The sequence below is a fragment of the Ilyonectria robusta genome (assembly GCF_021365365.1).
Source record: "Ilyonectria robusta strain PMI_751 chromosome Unknown BGZ61scaffold_11, whole genome shotgun sequence".
Classification (NCBI taxonomy): domain Eukaryota; kingdom Fungi; phylum Ascomycota; class Sordariomycetes; order Hypocreales; family Nectriaceae; genus Ilyonectria; species Ilyonectria robusta.
Window position 1 is genome coordinate 1,025,299 of NW_025764445.1, and position 18,469 is coordinate 1,043,767.

General features: G+C 51.3%; 7 protein-coding genes across 7 annotated transcripts; 3 read left to right on the forward strand and 4 right to left on the reverse strand.

Annotated features, from left to right (window-relative positions):
- Nucleotides 1–946: 946 nt before the first annotated feature.
- On the reverse strand, nt 947–2,537 carry BGZ61DRAFT_478751 (major facilitator superfamily domain-containing protein; the record flags this gene model as incomplete). Its single annotated transcript, XM_046249043.1, has 3 exons — nt 947–2,242; nt 2,297–2,364; nt 2,417–2,537. 3 exons carry the CDS (start codon nt 2,535–2,537, stop codon nt 947–949), a joined length of 1,485 nt encoding a protein of 494 aa, XP_046103832.1.
- Nucleotides 2,538–3,501: 964 nt separating this feature from the next.
- Nucleotides 3,502–4,716, reverse strand: BGZ61DRAFT_506679 (uncharacterized protein; the record flags this gene model as incomplete). Its single annotated transcript, XM_046251875.1, has 2 exons — nt 4,476–4,716; nt 3,502–4,417 (listed from the first exon to the last, which is right to left on the reverse strand). The coding sequence occupies exons 1-2, from the start codon at nt 4,625–4,627 to the stop codon at nt 3,502–3,504; spliced, it is 1,068 nt and encodes a 355-aa protein (XP_046103833.1). The 5' UTR covers nt 4,628–4,716.
- A 606-nt stretch (nt 4,717–5,322) lies between these two features.
- Nucleotides 5,323–6,521, forward strand: BGZ61DRAFT_391761 (NAD-dependent epimerase/dehydratase). The gene has a single exon (XM_046242834.1). It carries the CDS (start codon nt 5,470–5,472, stop codon nt 6,460–6,462), a length of 993 nt encoding a protein of 330 aa, XP_046103834.1. The 5' UTR covers nt 5,323–5,469; the 3' UTR covers nt 6,463–6,521.
- A 529-nt stretch (nt 6,522–7,050) lies between these two features.
- Nucleotides 7,051–9,830, forward strand: BGZ61DRAFT_546649 (fungal-specific transcription factor domain-containing protein; the record flags this gene model as incomplete). The annotated part of the gene is made up of 8 exons (XM_046255340.1): nt 7,051–7,187; nt 7,494–7,616; nt 7,674–7,915; nt 7,977–8,524; nt 8,579–8,852; nt 8,916–9,088; nt 9,143–9,320; nt 9,409–9,830. The coding sequence occupies 8 exons, from the start codon at nt 7,051–7,053 to the stop codon at nt 9,828–9,830; spliced, it is 2,097 nt and encodes a 698-aa protein (XP_046103835.1).
- Nucleotides 9,831–10,382: 552 nt separating this feature from the next.
- On the reverse strand, nt 10,383–12,070 carry BGZ61DRAFT_353456 (major facilitator superfamily domain-containing protein; the record flags this gene model as incomplete). Its single annotated transcript, XM_046240522.1, has 5 exons — nt 10,383–10,814; nt 10,867–11,053; nt 11,112–11,327; nt 11,388–11,811; nt 11,866–12,070. The coding sequence occupies 5 exons, from the start codon at nt 12,068–12,070 to the stop codon at nt 10,383–10,385; spliced, it is 1,464 nt and encodes a 487-aa protein (XP_046103836.1).
- Nucleotides 12,071–12,735: 665 nt separating this feature from the next.
- On the forward strand, nt 12,736–16,910 carry BGZ61DRAFT_478756 (5-oxoprolinase; the record flags this gene model as incomplete). Its single annotated transcript, XM_046249044.1, has 7 exons — nt 12,736–12,781; nt 12,839–13,506; nt 13,566–14,012; nt 14,071–15,792; nt 15,850–16,371; nt 16,434–16,824; nt 16,873–16,910. 7 exons carry the CDS (start codon nt 12,736–12,738, stop codon nt 16,908–16,910), a joined length of 3,834 nt encoding a protein of 1,277 aa, XP_046103837.1.
- Nucleotides 16,909–18,306, reverse strand: BGZ61DRAFT_391765 (alpha/beta hydrolase fold-domain-containing protein). Its single transcript, XM_046242835.1, has 3 exons — nt 17,901–18,306; nt 17,721–17,836; nt 16,909–17,638 (listed from the first exon to the last, which is right to left on the reverse strand). Exons 1-3 carry the CDS (start codon nt 18,296–18,298, stop codon nt 17,151–17,153), a joined length of 1,002 nt encoding a protein of 333 aa, XP_046103838.1. The 5' UTR covers nt 18,299–18,306; the 3' UTR covers nt 16,909–17,150.
- Between the last annotated feature and the right edge of the window lie 163 nt (nt 18,307–18,469).

The window sequence follows — 18,469 nt, forward strand, 5'->3', positions numbered from 1 at the left end:
GGAAGACGGGGAAATCCAATGAATAGCCCAGATTTAGTAATCGTTGTCTGTGGTCTCTATTTGATGCGTGTTTGAGTTTGTGTGCGCAACCGGAAGGGCGAGGCTGGAAGCCATATTAGCCAGCTCACTGTGCCCTGATTATTTCCGCTCCCCGGGTTGTAAGGCCGCGTCGTTTGGAGCCGTTCCGCCAGATGGGCTGTTTGAAGTCGACTTCGGTAGTCATCATCGGCAAAAGATACCTTACTGGGGCGTATTGAGACGAATGGTCCGGAGCCAATTCAGTGTGCGAGCAGAAATGCGCTGGACTCGGCTTCTTTTCAAGATGTCTCCAGCAGAACTCCGGTGACACCTTATTCCGTTGCAGAGTAACGAGCCGACAGATAACAGCCAGCAGCACCCACTCTCGATATCAAGACACGTTACTTACTTCGTACTAGCTTACCTGACCACTGCGGGTCTTCGCGATGAACCCGCATCCTTCTGATTCAACCCATGTTATTCCCAGACTGAAATGGGCAGATCATTCCTGATCCAGCGTGTAAGTGGGAAAAGAATGGCATAATCACTGCCAAGAGTGGGGGAAGTGGTGTTTCATGATAAGACAACCAGTAATGGTTACATCGACAAAGATATCTGGGACAAAAGACGAACACTTCCTGATGAACTTGAGTTCGTTAACTTCGTGAAAATGACCTCAACATTGGGGTTGAGTCTCTCAGTCTTAGCTAGCATTCCCAAATGACTGTAAATATTGGTTTAATTGTGCTCGCCTTGACGAAATATTGATTGGAGATCGACTATGCTGTAATAAATATTGTTGAGTTTGGACTTTGCACGTGGGTAGGCTTCGTTCGCAGAAACTGTCCAAGAATGTAGTAGAATGGCCCCTTGAATAAAAGAACGCCGCTGAATTCTCCTACGGCTACAATCCACCTGCCATGGCCAACTAAACAAAATAACGCCAGCGGGGATCCTTCTCGCCATCCCTTAGCTCACTCGTGTCGACATTCTCCGCCTTCACCACAACTCCTTGTGCCTGATCCCGTCTCGTATTGTCTCGTCGCATCCACATTCCAAGCCAAAAGGTGAAACATATGCAAGTCAGATTGCAAGCCGCGGTTGCGATGAGAGTCGGGGCATACCGAGGAGCATACGTAGTCCTGAAAGTGGCTGAGCTTAGAATTCCGCCCAAGTTACCGAGGCCAACAAGGAGTCCGGTGGTGGCTGCCCGAGAGTTCTCATTCACATTGTTATTGTTGTGCCAAGAGTGAACAAGGCAGCTCGGAATGTATGCACCAGCAGCTACCAGAAAAGTCGCAAAATATGCCACCCCCTTATGAGCCTCTGCGTCGATGGCAGCCAGGATGATTAGGCCACACATAGACAGCGCGAGGGATCCAATTATGTGAAATGTCCGTTCGCGAGCCCGGTCGGAGTGGAAAGTTACGCAAAGAAGAACGATAAAGCCCACAAAGTTGGGTGGGACGGTGAGCAAGTTCGTGACGACAGTACTGTATCCAAGACGCCTCAAAACGAGAGGGAGGAAATTTGCGCAGGTCGAGAAAGCAACCGGGTATGTGAAAGAGATGACACACCATGGGAAGAACTTCCAGTTGTTCCAAGACGAGAAGCATTCCTTCAGATTAAAGTCGACCTCCAGCTGCTGGGATCCGTCGCGGAGGAGCCGAACTTTGGCAGCCTCTTTCTCGTCCTCGGTCAGAAACCAAGCTGTATGGGGAGATGCTGGGAGCCACCAGAATGCGAAGAAAGCAAATATGACCGTAAGGCCACCTTCAAGAAGGAACAGATATTGCCACCCCTTAATCGCCGTCCCTTCGATCTGAAAGACGCCGAAAGATATGAGACCGGAAAAGGCAGCAGCGAGGAGAGCACTTCCAAAGAAAATTGCGATCCGGAAACCAAGCTCTCCACGTGTGTAGAAAAGCGTCAGGTAGAAGACTGTCCCCGCGAAGAAACCTGCTTCGAGTCCGCCGATGAGAAGCCGGACAACGAGCAAGCTGGCAAAGCCCTTGCAGGCGACTTGGATCATCGACAATGCTCCCCAGCCAAGCATCAGACCGGGCAGCATTACACGACCCGAGAAACGCTTTGTGAGCATGTTGAGAGGGAGGTCGCAAAGTCCATTAGGGACGTAGAAGAGCAAAATAAGCAGCGAATATTGCTCGCCGACGAAGTTGAGATCAGTACTCATACCATCCGTTTCGGCATTCCCTAGATTACTCTTGATGCATGTTAGAGAAGATCCAGCCCTCTGGCGGTATTGGAGAATACGTACCCGATCCACAGAGTTGAAAAAGTACATAATAGACAGATAGGGTAGCAGGTACAAGTCCATCTTCCTGACTGGATTGTACAATTAGCCAGCATGAAGGATCATGCTCTTCAGATTGCTTACCATATGCCCTATCGAGGGCCTTATCAATAACGACATTGGTAGAAGTCCCAATTTCGGCCGCTTCTGACGGGACGCTGTTGGATCGGGCCTGCGATTTGAGATTCTTCTCGTTGGTGTCCATCATGACTGAGGCTCGAGATGAGACAGCGGTAAATGGTGAAAATAGTGGACGAAACTTTTCAATCCAATGGAATATGTGGCTATAAGTAGTTCAACGGCACCGGTTACTCTCCAAGCTCCTCACGAATTGAGACATGATTCAGGTTACCACATTACGCTAGACTCGACAGAGTCAGGATTATCAAGAGGAACCCACAGAGGCGCCATAAATGAGAAAATTCGTCCCATTAAAGATGAAAGCGGGCGCAATTATTGGTTAAGAAACGACAATTATCAGCCAGAGTCAAGAGTGGGCAATGTTATCAGTGAATGACTTGATATCAAGAGTGGGGAGTGTTCGGGATGCAGCCGACAGAAATGCAGATTCAATGCAACACTAGATATTTCCCCCCCGGGGTTTGCAGACATTCCCTATGAGGCGCATGACTAACTGAATATTTAAACTCGCGATGGATGAAGCCGGTTCTTGATTGTCGTATCGTCTTTGGCTGGGTATAGCAGCCAAAGCGACAGTGAGGCTGAAAGAAGGTTCGTTATATTCGATATGATGTCGATCGTTACGACCTGTACTAGAATTGTGTAAGCGGGTGGTAGGTACGTACAGGTAGCCACGGGTACGCAATCTTGGGGGGCGCAAACTACCGTCTCAGTGTAAGTAACGAAGCGAGACAAAAGCCGAAGCACCGCAAGACTCATGCAACCCAGCGCAAGGAGAGTAAGGATGGTAATGGAAAACTAAAGTGGCTCAAACATTTGACTCAACTTTCTTCCACAGGATTAGCAAGATAGAGAGGGCGTGTGTATACTACCGAGTGCGCCATGATTGAAATGAAACCTACGTCAAGGTAGATTCAATTCCGTCTATCGTGGGAAATATTTATGTGGCAATCCCAACCAAACCAACGAAGCGCTTCCAAGGGCTCATATTGTCTACATTATAAAGCTATTCTATCTCGAATCACTCCCTACCGTGACGCACTCTCAAACGCCTTGCGATTCACTGGTGTCAAAGGCTCCCCGCAAAACTCGCCCTTGTCATCAACGACTTGCAAAATGTTCTTCATCGCATTCAACTCAAAGTTTATTCTTGTTGTGATAGCCGCACCTCCATTGTGGCACGTCAGCGTCACATTATCCATGGCTGCCAGCTCCTTGGAAACCTGTGGCTCGTGATAGTGCACGTCAAGTCCAGCACCGGATATCTTGCCGCTTTTGAGCGCCTCGATCAGGGCATCCTCGTTGACTACCTGTCCGCGTGCGGTGTTGACAAGTCGAGCACCATCCTTCATGTGAGAAAAGGCTTCCGTGTTCATGAGGTCTTGCGTGTGCGCGTTGAGGGGCGTGTGCAAACTGACGCAGTCGGAAACAGCGAGTAGCTCGTGTAGAGTGGGATGGAAGACCGCACCCAGCTCTTTCTCGACTTCCGGGCTCGATCGTATCACATCGAAATAGTGGATTTCCATGCCCAACGCCGCCTGGGCCTTCTGCGCCAGCAACTTGCTGATGTTTCCCAACCCTACAATGCCCAGCACATGCCCACGAGGATTGTACGAAATGCTCCCGACAAGCTTGTGCATTGCAAAGAACTGGTCCGGGTCGCAAGTGCGGGCCCCTCGTTGAGAGCGCCAAAAATTGCGGAAGACTGACAGGATCATAAACAGTGCCGTGTCTGAGACGGCTTCGTCACTGCAGCCAGCTCCGTTGGCGTACCAGATGCCTCGGCGGCCCAGCGCATCCGTGTCGGCCCAGTTGAAGCCAGCTCCAGCGGAGGCGAAGATACGGAGCGACGAAGGGAGAAGGTTGATCAGTTCATCATCCCACTGGCCCATCTCACCACCGGATTGGAAATGCGGGCGATAGATGGCTGCAAAGTCGCCATATCTAAGATTTGTTAGATGGATTACGAGATGCCCAATGGCGATGGAAAAAGGGGCGGTACTTTTTCTCCTTAAGCGCCTTTATGAAGGAAGCTCGGTCCGGCTCCTCGTTGGCGACAACATGAAAGCGCTTGGTAAAGACATCATTGTAGAAGTCGTGGTTGTATTTGATATCCTCGCCGAGGCGGAGAACAATTGGCTTGCTCGACGTCATCTGAGGTGTTTGTGTAATATCAGAGGCAATAAGTGAAAGGGAATTTTCGTCAGATTTCTAGCCCAACTCTTAGTTTACGAGTCGTCTCCTTGCATTGCATTGTTTAAAAGCCGCCTCTCCACCAACCCCGCGTTTGATGGCGAGGACGATGGAGATGGAGGAGTAGCAAGGATCGGGTGTGGGTAAGCGGTCATACGGCCGTAGCAACGGGGATAAATCCGATGGCCTCATGCGGAAACTGTCTAGGCCACCTTTTCGGACACAGTATCTCGGCTTCTAATGGACTTCAGACTGGTGAATCACCCATAGTGCGATATTGAATGTTGAATGAGGGAGTAGCCGGTCTTGTACTACATTAGCTCCAACAGGGATCCCATCCCTAAAGAACCCTGAGGGGAGAACACGCCATCGTCATCCTCATTCAGCGCAGATTGAATCCCTCCTTTTGACCAAGAACATGAGATATGGACAAACAGCAACACAATGCGACTGAGGCGGTACAGCAAGACCCAAAGCTCGTGAAAGTTGCCATTTGGCGATGCCTCGAAACTCCACCTTTGCGCTGCAACAGCCTCTACAACACAACCTCGGTTAGCGTGCGGACTTAACTCCGTAGCGTGAGCCACTGCGGCCATCGCGGCCGAGGTCCTGTGGGGATGCGACCTTTTGTCCTCGATCTAATATTCACATTTGGGGTAAACACGGCGCAGAGTCAGAATACGCTCATGAATCACTCAAAGTTGCACTATTCCTCTGCTTCATTGTAAACTAAACGTACACGCATCGGTGTTTGGCTTCTCTCCAATTCCATTTCTCTTTCCAATCACGACAACACCATCATCATGGGCAGTCCACAACACATTCTCATCACTGGCGGCGCGGGCTTCGTCGGACAGGATCTGGCAGCCGCCCTTGCCAACAGCTCCGATGACTTGAGGTTGACTCTCAGCGACGTTGTAGAGCCGCCTGTTCCCAAGTCCATCAGCCAGCACGCCCACCGCATAAACACCGTTAAGTGCGATTTGACTGACCCATCTGTCATCGCCTCGCTCTTCCAGCAGCCATACTCGGCTGTGTATCTCCTCCATGGCCTCATGTCTGGAGGCGCCGAGGCCAATCTCGAGCTTGGGTGGAGAGTAAACTGGGATTCACACCGAGGAATTCTCGATTTTCTGCGACTGCATCACCCCGGCGCCGTCGTCATCTTCCCCTCGAGTCTCGCCGTGTACGGTCCCGCAAAGAGCGAGGACCCCCCGAATAGCGAGACGACTTGCCCAATCCCACAGTCCAGCTATGGCGCACAGAAGCTCATGGTGGAGACGTATCTCAACGACATGTCACGTCGCGGGCTTCTCGACGGTCGCATCGTCCGCTTGCCCACCATCATCGTGCGACCAGGCGCACCTTCAGCTGCCGCGAGTTCATTCGCCAGCGGCATTGTGCGGGAGCCATTGAATGGCATGGACACAGTCTTACCTGTGGCTAGAGATCTAAAGATGTGGGTTTGCAGCCCGGAAACGGTGGTGAAGAACCTCATCCTGATCAAGGATGTCCCGGCGAGCAAGTTTAACCTGACGAGGGTCGTCAACCTTCCGGGCATCTCTGTGACGGTGCAGGAAATCTTGGATGCTCTGGAGGCTGTTGGCGGGAAGAAGGCCATGGACTTGATCAAGGAGGAGAAAGACCCAAAGATCGAGGCCATCGTAGGGAGCTGGCCATATCAATTTGATACTCGAGTCGCTACAGAGCTGGGAATGGTGGCAGATGTTGACTTGGTGCAAAACGTGACCACCTTCTCGCAGCGACTTCGACTGGCAGCGGAAGCGTCTAAATAATAAGCCATTACATATAGGAGTATAAAGAACACCACGCATAGCTAAACACTAGAAGATTTAAATACAGGTAAATTTGCGCTGTTTAACATACAGATTCCGTGAAGGTTTATACCAGATGGCCGAGTTCGCCTCGAGGTAGTTATCGACGACGTGAATAATTGAGGACTACCCGTTGGCTAAGGTAGGGGGACTCACATCAACTAAAGACCTTATGCCTCGGCTACTTAGTGGGTTATAAAAATCACAGATGGCACTAAAAATTGCAGACTTATCCTTTCTTTTTAACTGCCTTGCCTGTGACTCAATTGGTATTTCTAACGATTTGTTTAATAGGTTGTCGGACCTTCTCTCCTCCCATTCTTCCTACCCTACAGTATCGGCACATCAGGTGTTATTCCCCTATCCAACACAAACCCTACCTTATCAGCACCTTAAGCCCATCTAACCCCTGAGGCACTAACCCTCAACAAGTATAGACTGACTGCTTCGTCTTTATCGTGATAAGGCACAGGCAGACCGTTTGTTATCGCTCTTAAGATCTTCTCGGGGTAGCTGACCGAGTTAACCCCCCCTGCTAAAATCGTCGCCATGCACTCCTCGGGCAGTATGGCCGAAGTGATAAACGGGCAAAACGGCTGCCTCAGTTGCCCGCACGCTGCCAGAGTCTCGGGGACTTCCCCAGACTCATCTATGGCTAGTCAGGTTCCCACCCCCCACTACCCTGGGTTTGTAACTCGTGGCTCGCTGGGAGGAAGATGATGTGGGCCAGAGACTTTGGCCCAATCTGAACTTCTGAGGCTGCTCAAATAAATGTGGACCACCCAGATACGCTGAACTGACTTGAATGACTCCATCTGCTCCGCTCCTGTTCTCGTTTGCTACTTGCTTCAAAAATCCCACTCTGTACCAAATGAGTCCATCAAACACCCCCAAGAACTCTGATCAAATCAGCTGCAGGAACAAGAAGCCGCATGTCGCGTGAGTCTTTGCTCTTGACCGTAGACCTAGCGTCCTTACTTATCCTACAATAGTTGTGTCCAATGCCGTGAGCGCAAGGTCCGATGTTCCGGATCGTTTCCATGCCCCAATTGCAGCCGCCGTTCCGCCGAGTGCGTTTTTGAGCCCGAGGATCGCAAGATTATTGTCTCGGAGAAGTAAGACCAAACTTGATGTAAATACTTAGTTGGGCTGCCCTGATGTGACGTGTCTAGCTACTTCAACGAGTTGAAGCGAAAAGCGGGGGAAGATGGCAATCCACAACCAACAAAGAAACGCCACCCCTCTGATAAGAGCCCAAGAGATCAGCATACGAGTCTAGGTGAGGCTAGTTACGAGAATGCTGATGCCAATTGTGACCTGGGAGCCGACTCGGGCGACGAAAGCTTCTCCGCCTTGACGAATCCTCTTGTCATGACCCCTTCTCAGGTCGTCACAGACACTGAAGGGCGAACGCGTGAGTCTTATTCGGGATATCTACCGCCCTGGAACTGGCGCTTATTTGACAATTGTTCCAGGTTTCCTCGGTCCATCGTCAACATGGGCTTACAGCCGGCATATCATGGGTATGATCAAGCAGCATCTCAATCACAATCTCTCTCCGGACGTGCCTCTCAACGTTGATGGCGCCGCATTCCCCATCAAATTCCCAAGCACGGGACGGCTCGGGCTCTCTATCTCGATGGAAGACCTACCATCCCTCGATTACGCCCTCTATCTCACCAACACTGTCAAGTTTCACGTTGGGCAAACGTACCATCTATTCCACGAGCAGGCTTTCATGCAAAGGCTCTTTTCTCTCTATAAAGACGGTCCGGAACCCCTAAATGCGACGAACCGCATGTGGTTTGTGCAATTCTTCCTAGTTATGGCTCTGGGTATGGCGCTGCTCGCGCGCGGTGTCTCGACAACGAGCCCCCCCGGAAGAGGTTATTTCATTCGTGCAGTAGACTTATTTCCCGATATCAACGGTCTGTATCAAGACACTATCACATCAGTAGAGGTTTGTTGTGGACTGGCCTTGTACTTGCAGTCTGTGGATCATCGGAATAGCGCATATGTTTATGTGAGTTCGATTCTGGTTCTGTCCAGGGCAAGTGTTTTGACATCTGCTACACAGCTTGGCCTCGGTCTGAGAGTAGCCCTTTCTCAGGGTTATCACAGAGACGTCGTCAGTGACCTCGATGCCCACACAGATATGACACGGCATCGTAACGTTTGGTGGACTCTCTACATCCTGGACCGCAAATTCTCGTCGTTGATTGGGGCTCCAAGTTCGGTACACGATAGCGACATATCGGTCCCGCTACCCATGTATCAGAAATCTACGCAAAAGACTTGCGCGCTAGATATGCATGTTAGATTATCGAGACTTCTTGCCAAGGTTCTCAACAGTAGGTTCAAAGGATTTCCCTATTCCCAATGGTTCCGTTTGACCTCTAATGCCTGGCCTTTAGCTGTCTACTGTGTCGATGGAAGGCTCAACTCGTCTTTTCTAAAGAATATTCAGGCTACTGTCCGAGAGCTCGCGGACCTTGCTGTTGAACTTAACGCCACTCCTGAGTTAAAGTTGAAAAACTCTGGCCCGGTTTCCCGACTGTCTGCAACCTTGAACCTCTGCTATCATCAGGCAAGCTGCTTGTTTACCCATCTTCGCTGCTTACAACGCCTAATTCGCGTATAGTGCATGGTACTGGCCACCAGGCCACTCCTTGTATGCCTTTTACATGACAGACTTGATAGACGGGCAAGCAAGACCAGACAGGCCACCATTATCATCGATCCTGTCAAGGCATTGTTGAAAACCTCACATGACTCTGCTCAAAAGTCTTTGCGTATTCTGGCCACATTACAGGCGCAAGGTCTTCTAGGCAAGCCAATCTCATGCAGACTTTTCGAGATTTGAGTGATTAATAGACTTTTCAGAATACTTCCTCCCTTTTGATCTAGACCATGCGTTTTCTGCTGGTTTCGTCTTATCTTTAATATCCGTCATCAACCCCGATTCTGTCGACGTTAATGATGCGCATCTCGAGAGGACATTCTGCCTTCTCGACACGCTCATTGCTGGCGGGAAAATACCTGCTGGCTTTCGGCGACAAGAACTAGCCTGCTTGCATGATTTGCTGCGCTGCTTGAAGGAATCAAATAGCGATACGTACCCTCAGGACACCGCCCGGTCTGGACTACCCCTCGCGGGTACTTACGATCTCTCACAGCAAGGAGTCTCGCCAAATGAGATGCTCGCGTTGGCAAGTCTTTTAGACGGTGATTCAACCCTTCATCTCGATTCAGAAGTTGTAAATAGCTGGTTGTGGGAGGCAGTCAACTTAGTGAGTATGCCGTTGGCCGAAAACCCGGAAGATGGATAGCTTTTTACTCTACAATCCTATAGTTTTCGCGAAGCTTCCCTGGACTCTTATTTTAATACCCTAAAGGTTGTACTCACTTCACATTCTGTGTTTCTTTTATTACCCGTTGGACCTCTGGTCCCCCCTCTGGTATGTGTGCTACTAGGGTCCTATGAACTCCTCATTCTACGTTCTAGCCTCACTACTTGGCCATAGATTTGGTTGTCGATTGTGCTTGTCCCAAGGTGTAAGGCACAGAGTAGGCATGGGCGGATCTAGGAGTACTCGGTTTGGAAAATCAGGAATGATTCGTCAACATGCTCACTTATAGCCGACCAGTAAATTATCCATAGATGGACAATAGTCAAAAAGACCTTATTGGAGTAAAACGGCGGTATAACTGAAAGGCACGGTTTGAGATGCTGCAACAGACGACATGCCCCGTGAACATATTTTGTTCCAGAACCCCAAACCCTCACGAAACCTGCGCTGCTTTATCCGCGTGCGACCTCTCAGCTGAAAGCCACCGAGACAAGGCGTCCCTATCATTGGCGTCCATATGTGGGACGGGGATCAAACGCGATACTTGAACTCGAGATCGCGGTCACCAGTCGTCTTCTTCCTAGTATCGGATACCTCTCCAGCCAGAATGGCAGCCTTTTCCTTGTTCGACCTCACGAGGTAGATAAGATGAGTAGAGACCAGGATGTTGGCCACGACGATACATCCGAGGGAAAAGCCATGGCCGAGCATATATGGAGACTTACGGTAGACCTGTCCGGCGACAATTCCAGCCGAGTTACCGATCGTTTGCTGGATACCGATGGCCGTAGCCCGGCGGTACTGGGGTGCCATGTTGACATTGAGCCACGCAAGGTTCAGGCCAGTACCGTTGTAGACAGCAATGGTGCATACAAAGGTGGCAAAGTACTTGACAGAGTTGTTACTGACGGCGATGAGAAGGATGTATCCGATAGCTCCCAGAGAGTTTGTGAAGAGAATGAACTAGAACGTTTTAGAGTTAAGACCTTGTTGGAGTACATCGGTGGTAACTTACAGGGCCGCACTTTTGGTACTTGTCGGACAGGAATGCGAAGGTGAAGAATCCGATGGCGCCAAGAACATAGACCGGGATAGTCAAGTAGTTAGCAGCCAGTCTACTGTGGCCCATTGCAGCCAAGATGGCAGGGAGAAAGGTGCCGAAGCCATTGCTCAGAATGTTCTGGCAGAATTGCGTACCGGCACTGCCACAAATCGTCAGGACTGAAGAGTGTCTTTCTTGCATTACCGGAGGTGACATACCATAGCCAGACCTTTGGGTCGCTGGCAGCCAGTTTGATTTCTTCCCAAGAGAAGACATCCTCTCCCATGTATGACATTCTCTGCTGGTGGCGGATCTCCATAATCTCACGGTCCTTCTCATTGAGGAAGTAAGCTTGTCGAACATCGCTAGGCAGACCAAACCAAATTCCGAAAGCGCAGACGATACTGAAGGCACCTTCGATGATGTAGACCCATCTGAGCAATGTATTGTCAGCCCGACAGCAGATTTGCAAAGACCAGGCTATCTTGACTCACCTCCAGCCCGGTAGTCCCCCGACTCCGTCCATTTGTAACAGACCGTACGCAAGCAGTCCGCCGATAGCACCAGACAGGGCGACGCAGGAGACAAGGTAAGAAACCCGCCTCGCCATTTCATCTCTCTTGTACACCAAGGTGAGGTACATGTTGAGCGAGGGGAAAAGACCGCCTTCTGCGGCACCTAGAGCCAGGCGGCAGGCGTAGAGGCCACCGACGTTGACTATAAAGCCATTCGCAATAGTTGCGCCAGTCCAGACGAGGCAGAGAAATGTCAGAATGTATCGTGGCGTGAAGCGTTTGACGAGAATCACGCATGGGATCTCGATGATGACGTATGTGATGAAGAAAATGGACACAGCGATTGAGTACTGGGATTGGGAGGCACCAATCGATTCAGGCATGCCAGCGACCTTGACATTTCCTGCAAGGTGAAGTCAGCTACTGAGAGCCCGGGGAGTGTTTGGTTTCCAAGTACCTATGTTTGCCCTGTCAATGAAGCAGGACAGATAGACGACGAAGAGAATCGGCGTCAGGAACAGATCAAGTTTCCTAACAACTCTCGCTTCATCCTTGGGATCAATGTAAAGAGCGTTCTGAGCTTCGTCGTTTGTGCTGGTAGCCTTGGCATCGGTTGCTGGGACCTCATTCTTCTTGAGGTCCACGGGTGTCTCGGTAGACATGGCTGCGTTTTGGTCGCTGGTTCCTGATTGCGTGATTGGTTTTGGCTCTCGAGTTTCTTGATGCTAGTTGACTTGGAGTTGCTTTGATTTACTGCTGATCGCGGCCTGGGAACAGGGTTTATATCGGGGACGGGGAAGATTCAAGGGGGGGGCTGTTTTCAGTCAGGGGGCCTCTCTCGTTATCGCGGCAGTCTTTGAACTGCACTGCTCTAGGTTCATCAGCAAGTATGGGGTCCGTCAGACGAGCTCATCGACCTTGACTAACTTGAAGGAACGAATCTACTGATAATCAAATTTACATTATGTGACGCCCAAAACTCCCGTAGCTTACCTGTTACACTTGATAAGACGATGTGAGGTGGGGCTTGGTGTAGTCCCTGGCTCGGTCGGTCCCGCCGAGTCTCGGGAATGGTGGCCTCGGTCGGTGGGGCCGGCCTATCTCTCAGATAACGTAGCATGGATCTTACCTGGAGATCTTCTCCGACAGAGAGACTTAGTCTACTTGATCAAAGGTCATCAAGCCGTTGCAAGGAAGATAAAAGGCAACGGTCGTGTATCAAGAGAACCCCTGGTCATCACTACTCAATGCACAAGAAGATCAAGATTCGATCTTTCCCAATAACTCGTTTGAAAGAGACACTCTGGCAAGGTTGAGCAGTTACACAATGGGGTCCATTCCAATCGTCCAGCCCAGGATCCGGATTGCAATTGGTAAGTCGCCCCGAGTACCAGAGGACCGCACAGAGCATAGCTAACCGCTCCACCCAGACCGGGGCGGCACCTTTACCGATGTCCATGCCTATGTGCCAGACACGAGCCATGAGCAAGTCTTCAAACTTCTCTCAGTCGACCCCAAGAACTACAAGGATGCCCCAACCGAAGGCATCCGACGCGTGCTCGAGACTTTCAGGGGCACGAGGTTGCCACGAGATGAGCTCATTGACACATATGACATTGAGTCTATCCGCATGGGAACCACGATTGCCACCAACGCTCTCCTCGAGAGGCAGGGCGAGCGGGCGGCACTCTTGACAACAAAGGGCTTCCGAGACCTCCTTGTCATCGGTAACCAGGCTCGGCCGCATATCTTTGACCTCTCGGTGCGGAAGCTCGAGAATCTTTACGAAGAGGTGATTGAGGTGGACGAGCGAGTGACGATGGAGGAGTTTCTTGAGAATCCTGAAAAAGAGCCTATTGACATCAGCAAGGATTCATCACTTGTCGAAAGCCTGACAGGCGAGATAATTCGCGTTCTCAAAGTCCCAGAAATGGACGTCGTTAGGGGACAACTAGAGCGGCTATATGACGAGGGCTACAGGAGCATAGCCGTCTGTTTCATGCACGCCTATCTCTATCCGGACCATGAGAACAAGGTCGCCAAGCTTGCCCGAGACATGGGATTCGACGTCTCGGTATCATCAGAGCTTCAACCAACGGTAAGCGACCCTGGTTCGACACGTTGGTTGCACGAATCGATCACTGACCATAAATTCAGATTAAGATGGTCCCTCGAGGAAATTCGGCCATTGCTGACGCCTACCTCTCACCGATGATTAAGAGATACGTCGAAAGCTTTGGCACTGGCTTCAGGGGTGGCGTAGAAGCCATTGCTAGAAAGCTTCTGTTCATGCAAAGCGATGGCGGTCTCTGTCTCTGGCAAAACTTCTCCGGCCTTCGTGCGATCCTGTCGGGACCCGCTGGAGGAGTCATTGGATATGCCAAATCCTGCTTCGACGACGTTGAGAACCGGCCTCTTCTAGGATTTGACATGGGAGGCACCTCGACGGATGTTAGCAGGTTTGCAGGCACATACGACCATGTCTTTGAGACCGAGACCGCCGAGGTAACGCTTCAGGTGCCTCAACTGGACATCAATACAGTGGCTGCTGGCGGAGGAAGCATTCTTCACTGGAAGAACGGCCTCTTTGCCATCGGACCAGACGTAAGTAACTCATATTCTCCAGTCTCTCAACCAAGTCAGCTTTCTGACGAGCCTCCAGTCTGCAGGAGCGCATCCGGGCCCAGTGTGCTACCGCAAGGGAGGTCCGCTCTCCGTAACCGATGCTAACCTGTTCCTCGGTCGACTTCTCCCAGAGTACTTCCCGGCCATCTTCGGCCCGAACGAAGATGAGCTGCTGGACTATGAAGCAACAGCCAAAGCCTTTACAGAGCTTACGCGAGACATCAACTCTGAAGACGGCTTGAATTTCACGGCGGAGGAGGTGGCGAGTGGCTTTCTTCGCGTCGCCAACGAGAGCATGAGCCGACCCATTCGCGCCCTAACCGAAGGGAGAGGCATCAGGACAAGCGATCACACTCTCGTCACGTTTGGAGGTGCCGGAGGTCAACATGCCTGCGACGTTGCCGAAGCCTTGGGCATCGAACAGGTCGCTATTCACCGCTTCTCGTCCATCTTGTCAGCGTATGGAATCGCTCTGGGTGACTTAACCCACGAGATGCAGCGCCCCAAAACGGACAGCCTGAACAACATTCAGAACCACTTTGAGGCCGAGTTTAAGCCCCTGATCGATGAGGGTAGCAGGGCGCTCATCCAGCAAGGGTTTCCCGCCCAAGATGTCGAATTGGAGCTGTTTCTGAACTTGCGATACGCAGGCACAAACAGCTCACTGATGATCCGAAAGCCTACCGGCTCTTGGGACTTTGCTTCAGTCTTCACTCGTCAGCATCACGAGGAATTTGGCTTTACGCTCGAGCGTGATATCCTCGTCGATGACATTCGTGTGAGAGCTCTCGGCAAAACGAGGGGTCACAACTTTGAGACCATCTCCCAGGCGCTCAAGTCTGCGCCGACGAACAACCTCTCGTCTGGGAAGAGCGTCAAGAAGACCAAGCTGTACACGGGAGGCATCTGGTGCGACGCTAACTTGTACAAGCTCGATGATCTTGCCCCTGGAGATCGCGTCGAGGGGCCTTCAGTCATCCTCGACCAGACACAGACGATTCTCGTGCAGCCCTCCTGGTTGGCGACCGTCCTTCCTCGCCATCTTGTCCTGGAGAAGGCCGCACAGTCCAAGATTAAGGCGACAGAGGAGGCCGAGGACCATATTGACCCCATTCAGCTGTCCGTCTTTGGTCACCGTTTCATGAGCATTGCCGAACAGATGGGCCGCTCACTCGAAAAGACGTCGGTGTCGATCAACATCAAGGAGCGTCTTGACTACTCGTGTGCCATCTTTTCATCAAGCGGTGGACTCGTTGCCAACGCTCCTCATATTCCATGCCATCTAGGGGCCATGAGCTTCGCCGTCGCCTACCAAGCTGAGCTATGGGGTAACCGACTTCGTCCAGGCGACGTCCTCGTCTCCAATCATCCCGCTGCGGGTGGCTCCCATCTCCCCGACGTCAATGTAATAACGCCCGTCATTGAAGAGGGAACAAACAATGTCTTGTTCTGGGTCGCTTCCCGGGCTCACCACGCCGATATTGGCGGAATCTGCGCGGGTTCGATGCCACCGCATTCCAAGGAGATTTGGCAGGAGGGTGCTTCTTTCCACTCGTTCAAGCTCATCGAACAAGGGCGGTTTAATGAAGAAGAACTTCGCGAAATTATGCTTGAGAAGCCTGCCAGGTATCCCGGATGCACTGGGACGAGGACGTGGAGCGACAATGTCAGTGACCTCAAAGCCCAAGCTGCGGCCAATCTGAAAGGCATTCGCTTGATCCAAGACTGTATCAAGGAGTATGGCCTAAGTACTGTTCAAGTAGGTCATTCCTTTTTTTCAAGCAGAAAATCGCACCACTAAACATGTTCTATGCAGAAATACATGAACGGCATCCAAACCAATGCCGAGAAGATTGTTCGCAGTCTCCTCCGCAAAGTTCACGATGAGTTCAGCGGCCTTCCCCTCGAAGCTGTTGACTACCTGGACGACGGCTCCATGATGTGTCTGAAGATTCATATTGACCGCGAACAAGGCTCAGCGACGTTTGACTTTACAGGCACAACAGGCGAGCTGTATGGTAACCTGAATGCGCCCCGTGCCATTACCTTCAGCGCAATCATCTACGTCCTGCGGTCTCTCGTCAATGAGGACATTCCTCTCAATCAGGGATGTCTTGCACCTATCGAAGTCATTCTACCAGAGGGCACGTTTCTGTCGCCGTCCAGTGGTGCTGCTACTGTTGGCGGCAACACCGATACCTCGCAGCGTGTCACCGACTTAGTCCTCCAGGCTTTCCAAGCCGCGGCCGCTAGCCAGGGAACTTGCAACAACCTAACCTTTGGATATGGAGGTGAGCTTGTGGATGGCAAGGTCAAACCTGGTTTCGGATACTATGAGGTAAGTGTGCATGCTACGGATTCAAGAAGTCTTCGTTTCGCTGACTACTCACACCTCTAAAGACCATAGCAGGAGGCTCTGGTGCAGGCCCAAGTTGGGTAGGTCAGTCCGGAGTCCACGTCCACATGACTAACACGCGCATCACGGACCCCGAGTCTCTCGAGAAGCGGTATCCTTGCATTCTCCGTGAGTTTTCCATCCGCAAGGGCTCAGGCGGTGCAGGCATTCACCCTGGTGGAGATGGTTGCATCCGTGATATCGAGTTCCGACGACCGGTCCAGGTGTCGGTTTTGAGCGAGCGGAGAACGATCCCGCCTCCGGGTATCCAAGGAGGAGGGCCGGGGAAGCGGGGAGAAAACATATGGATTAGGCATGATGAGTATGGGACTCGTGAGATTATGCTTGGTGGCAAGAACACTTGTGAGATGAAGAAGGGCGATCGAATCATCATCCGTAAGTATTGGCAATGCCAGTAAGAGAAATGAAACTAACACCTAACAGGAAGCCCAGGTGGTGGTGGCTACGGAAAGTCAGATTAAAAAATTTGACAAGAAATCTTAGCAGTGTTATATACGGGAGTCTTGAGATGTGTATAGTCCCCCGCAAAAAGAAACACGCTTCCAATCAGATGCTAGATAACCGTGTAGGAATTCACTCGTCGGTCCTCCAAATTGAGAAGATACCTAGAATGCCATTCACAAATAACACCGATATTCCCCTTTACCTCAGCTAGTAACATAAAAGAGACATATTTAGCTCATCACTATCACTCAGATGATCTAGCTATACATGGACTTGCGTAGTGCGTTGCAGAACAACGTGATGGCACGAGAACCTGCTTCCAGAACAGCATCCATAGCAATGAAAGGATGCGGCTGGCCCCTCATGGTGGTGACGTCTGTAGAAACGCCGTTTTCCTCAAGCTTCACGGCAAAAATCTCCCCTTCGCTACGGAGAACATCCAATTCGCCAAGTACAAAGCACGCCGGTGGCAGCTTCGACCAGTCGCCCTTCCAGAAGAGAGGGCTCGCCTCGGGGTGCGACCAGTCATCTTCCTCGGGCAGGTAATGTTTCCGGTACCAAAGCATCTTTGGCGCGGGAAGAGCAGGGGAGTTTTGATTCTCTCTCCAAGAGACGTTGTTCGTGGTGTTGGCGGTGTTGTCCATGACGGGAACTGAGAGAAGCTGGAGCGAGAATTTTGGTCCTCCTCGATCAGCCGCCCTCTGGCACATGATGGCAGCCAAGTTTGCTCCCGCTGACGAACCACCTATTTAATGTAGAGTCAATACAAAGGAAATATCTCGTACACGACACTGGGAGTTGGTGCACAGATCTGGGATAATACATACCCGTGGCCATCTTGGTGGTGTTTAGGCTAAGCTTTTCCGCACCATCCCCAACCACCCAAAGAACAGCCTCCCACGAATCATGAACGGCCGCAGGGAAAGGGTTTTCTGGAGCTAGTCTTGTTTGCAATAGTTAATACCTCGTCGGGTGCTCCAACCACGAGAAATAATGGCAGCACTTACCTGTAGTCGACGGCGACAACCACGCACTCGGCTCGCGCGCAAAGATGCGAGGCAATTACATTCTCGGTGTCGATTGTCCCGAGTACCCAGCCCCCGCCGTGGAAGTAGACACACACAGGCCATCCAGCTGCCGGCTTACTACCTCGGGGAGTGAAACATCGTACTCTAACGTCAGGTCCCTGGCTCTCGGCCCGAGCGATGGAATAGTCGACGGTGCTGGCTACGGGCTGCAAGGGACCACTGCCTGGGATAAGCGTGCCGCTTGTTCTCGACGCCTCTACAGGTTGCAAGTGTACCTGCTGCTTGTCGAGGATGTTCTTATTGTAGAAAGCAGCATATTCGGGGTCGATTCGCTCGAGGACCGATTCGTGAAGGGGATAAGGTGGTTGGGTACTCATGATGGAGGTGGCAGGTACGCAGGTGGGCTTGCAAACCAGCAAGCAAGCGACTGTCGGGATATATCAGATTGGCATGTAACGTAACGCTGAGTATTAAAAAGTACAAAGCCGACCAATTATCGGGGCGATAAGGCCTGCAGCGAGTCAGCATAAAATCATACTCTACGGCAC

Bases quoted from the DNA above. Each gene is read 5' to 3' on its own strand.
- BGZ61DRAFT_391765 (XM_046242835.1), bottom strand. From the start codon at position 18,298: ATGAGTACCCAACCACCTTATCCCCTTCACGAATCGGTCCTCGAGCGA. The intron at 17,837-17,900 runs GTAAGTGCTGCC...ATTGCAAACAAG, and splicing joins GTTGTCGCCGTCGACTACAG to ACTAGCTCCAGAAAACCCTT. The intron at 17,639-17,720 runs GTATGTATTATC...TACATTAAATAG, and splicing joins CACCACCAAGATGGCCACGG to GTGGTTCGTCAGCGGGAGCA.
- BGZ61DRAFT_391761 (XM_046242834.1), top strand. From the start codon at position 5,470: ATGGGCAGTCCACAACACATTCTCATCACTGGCGGCGCGGGCTTCGTC.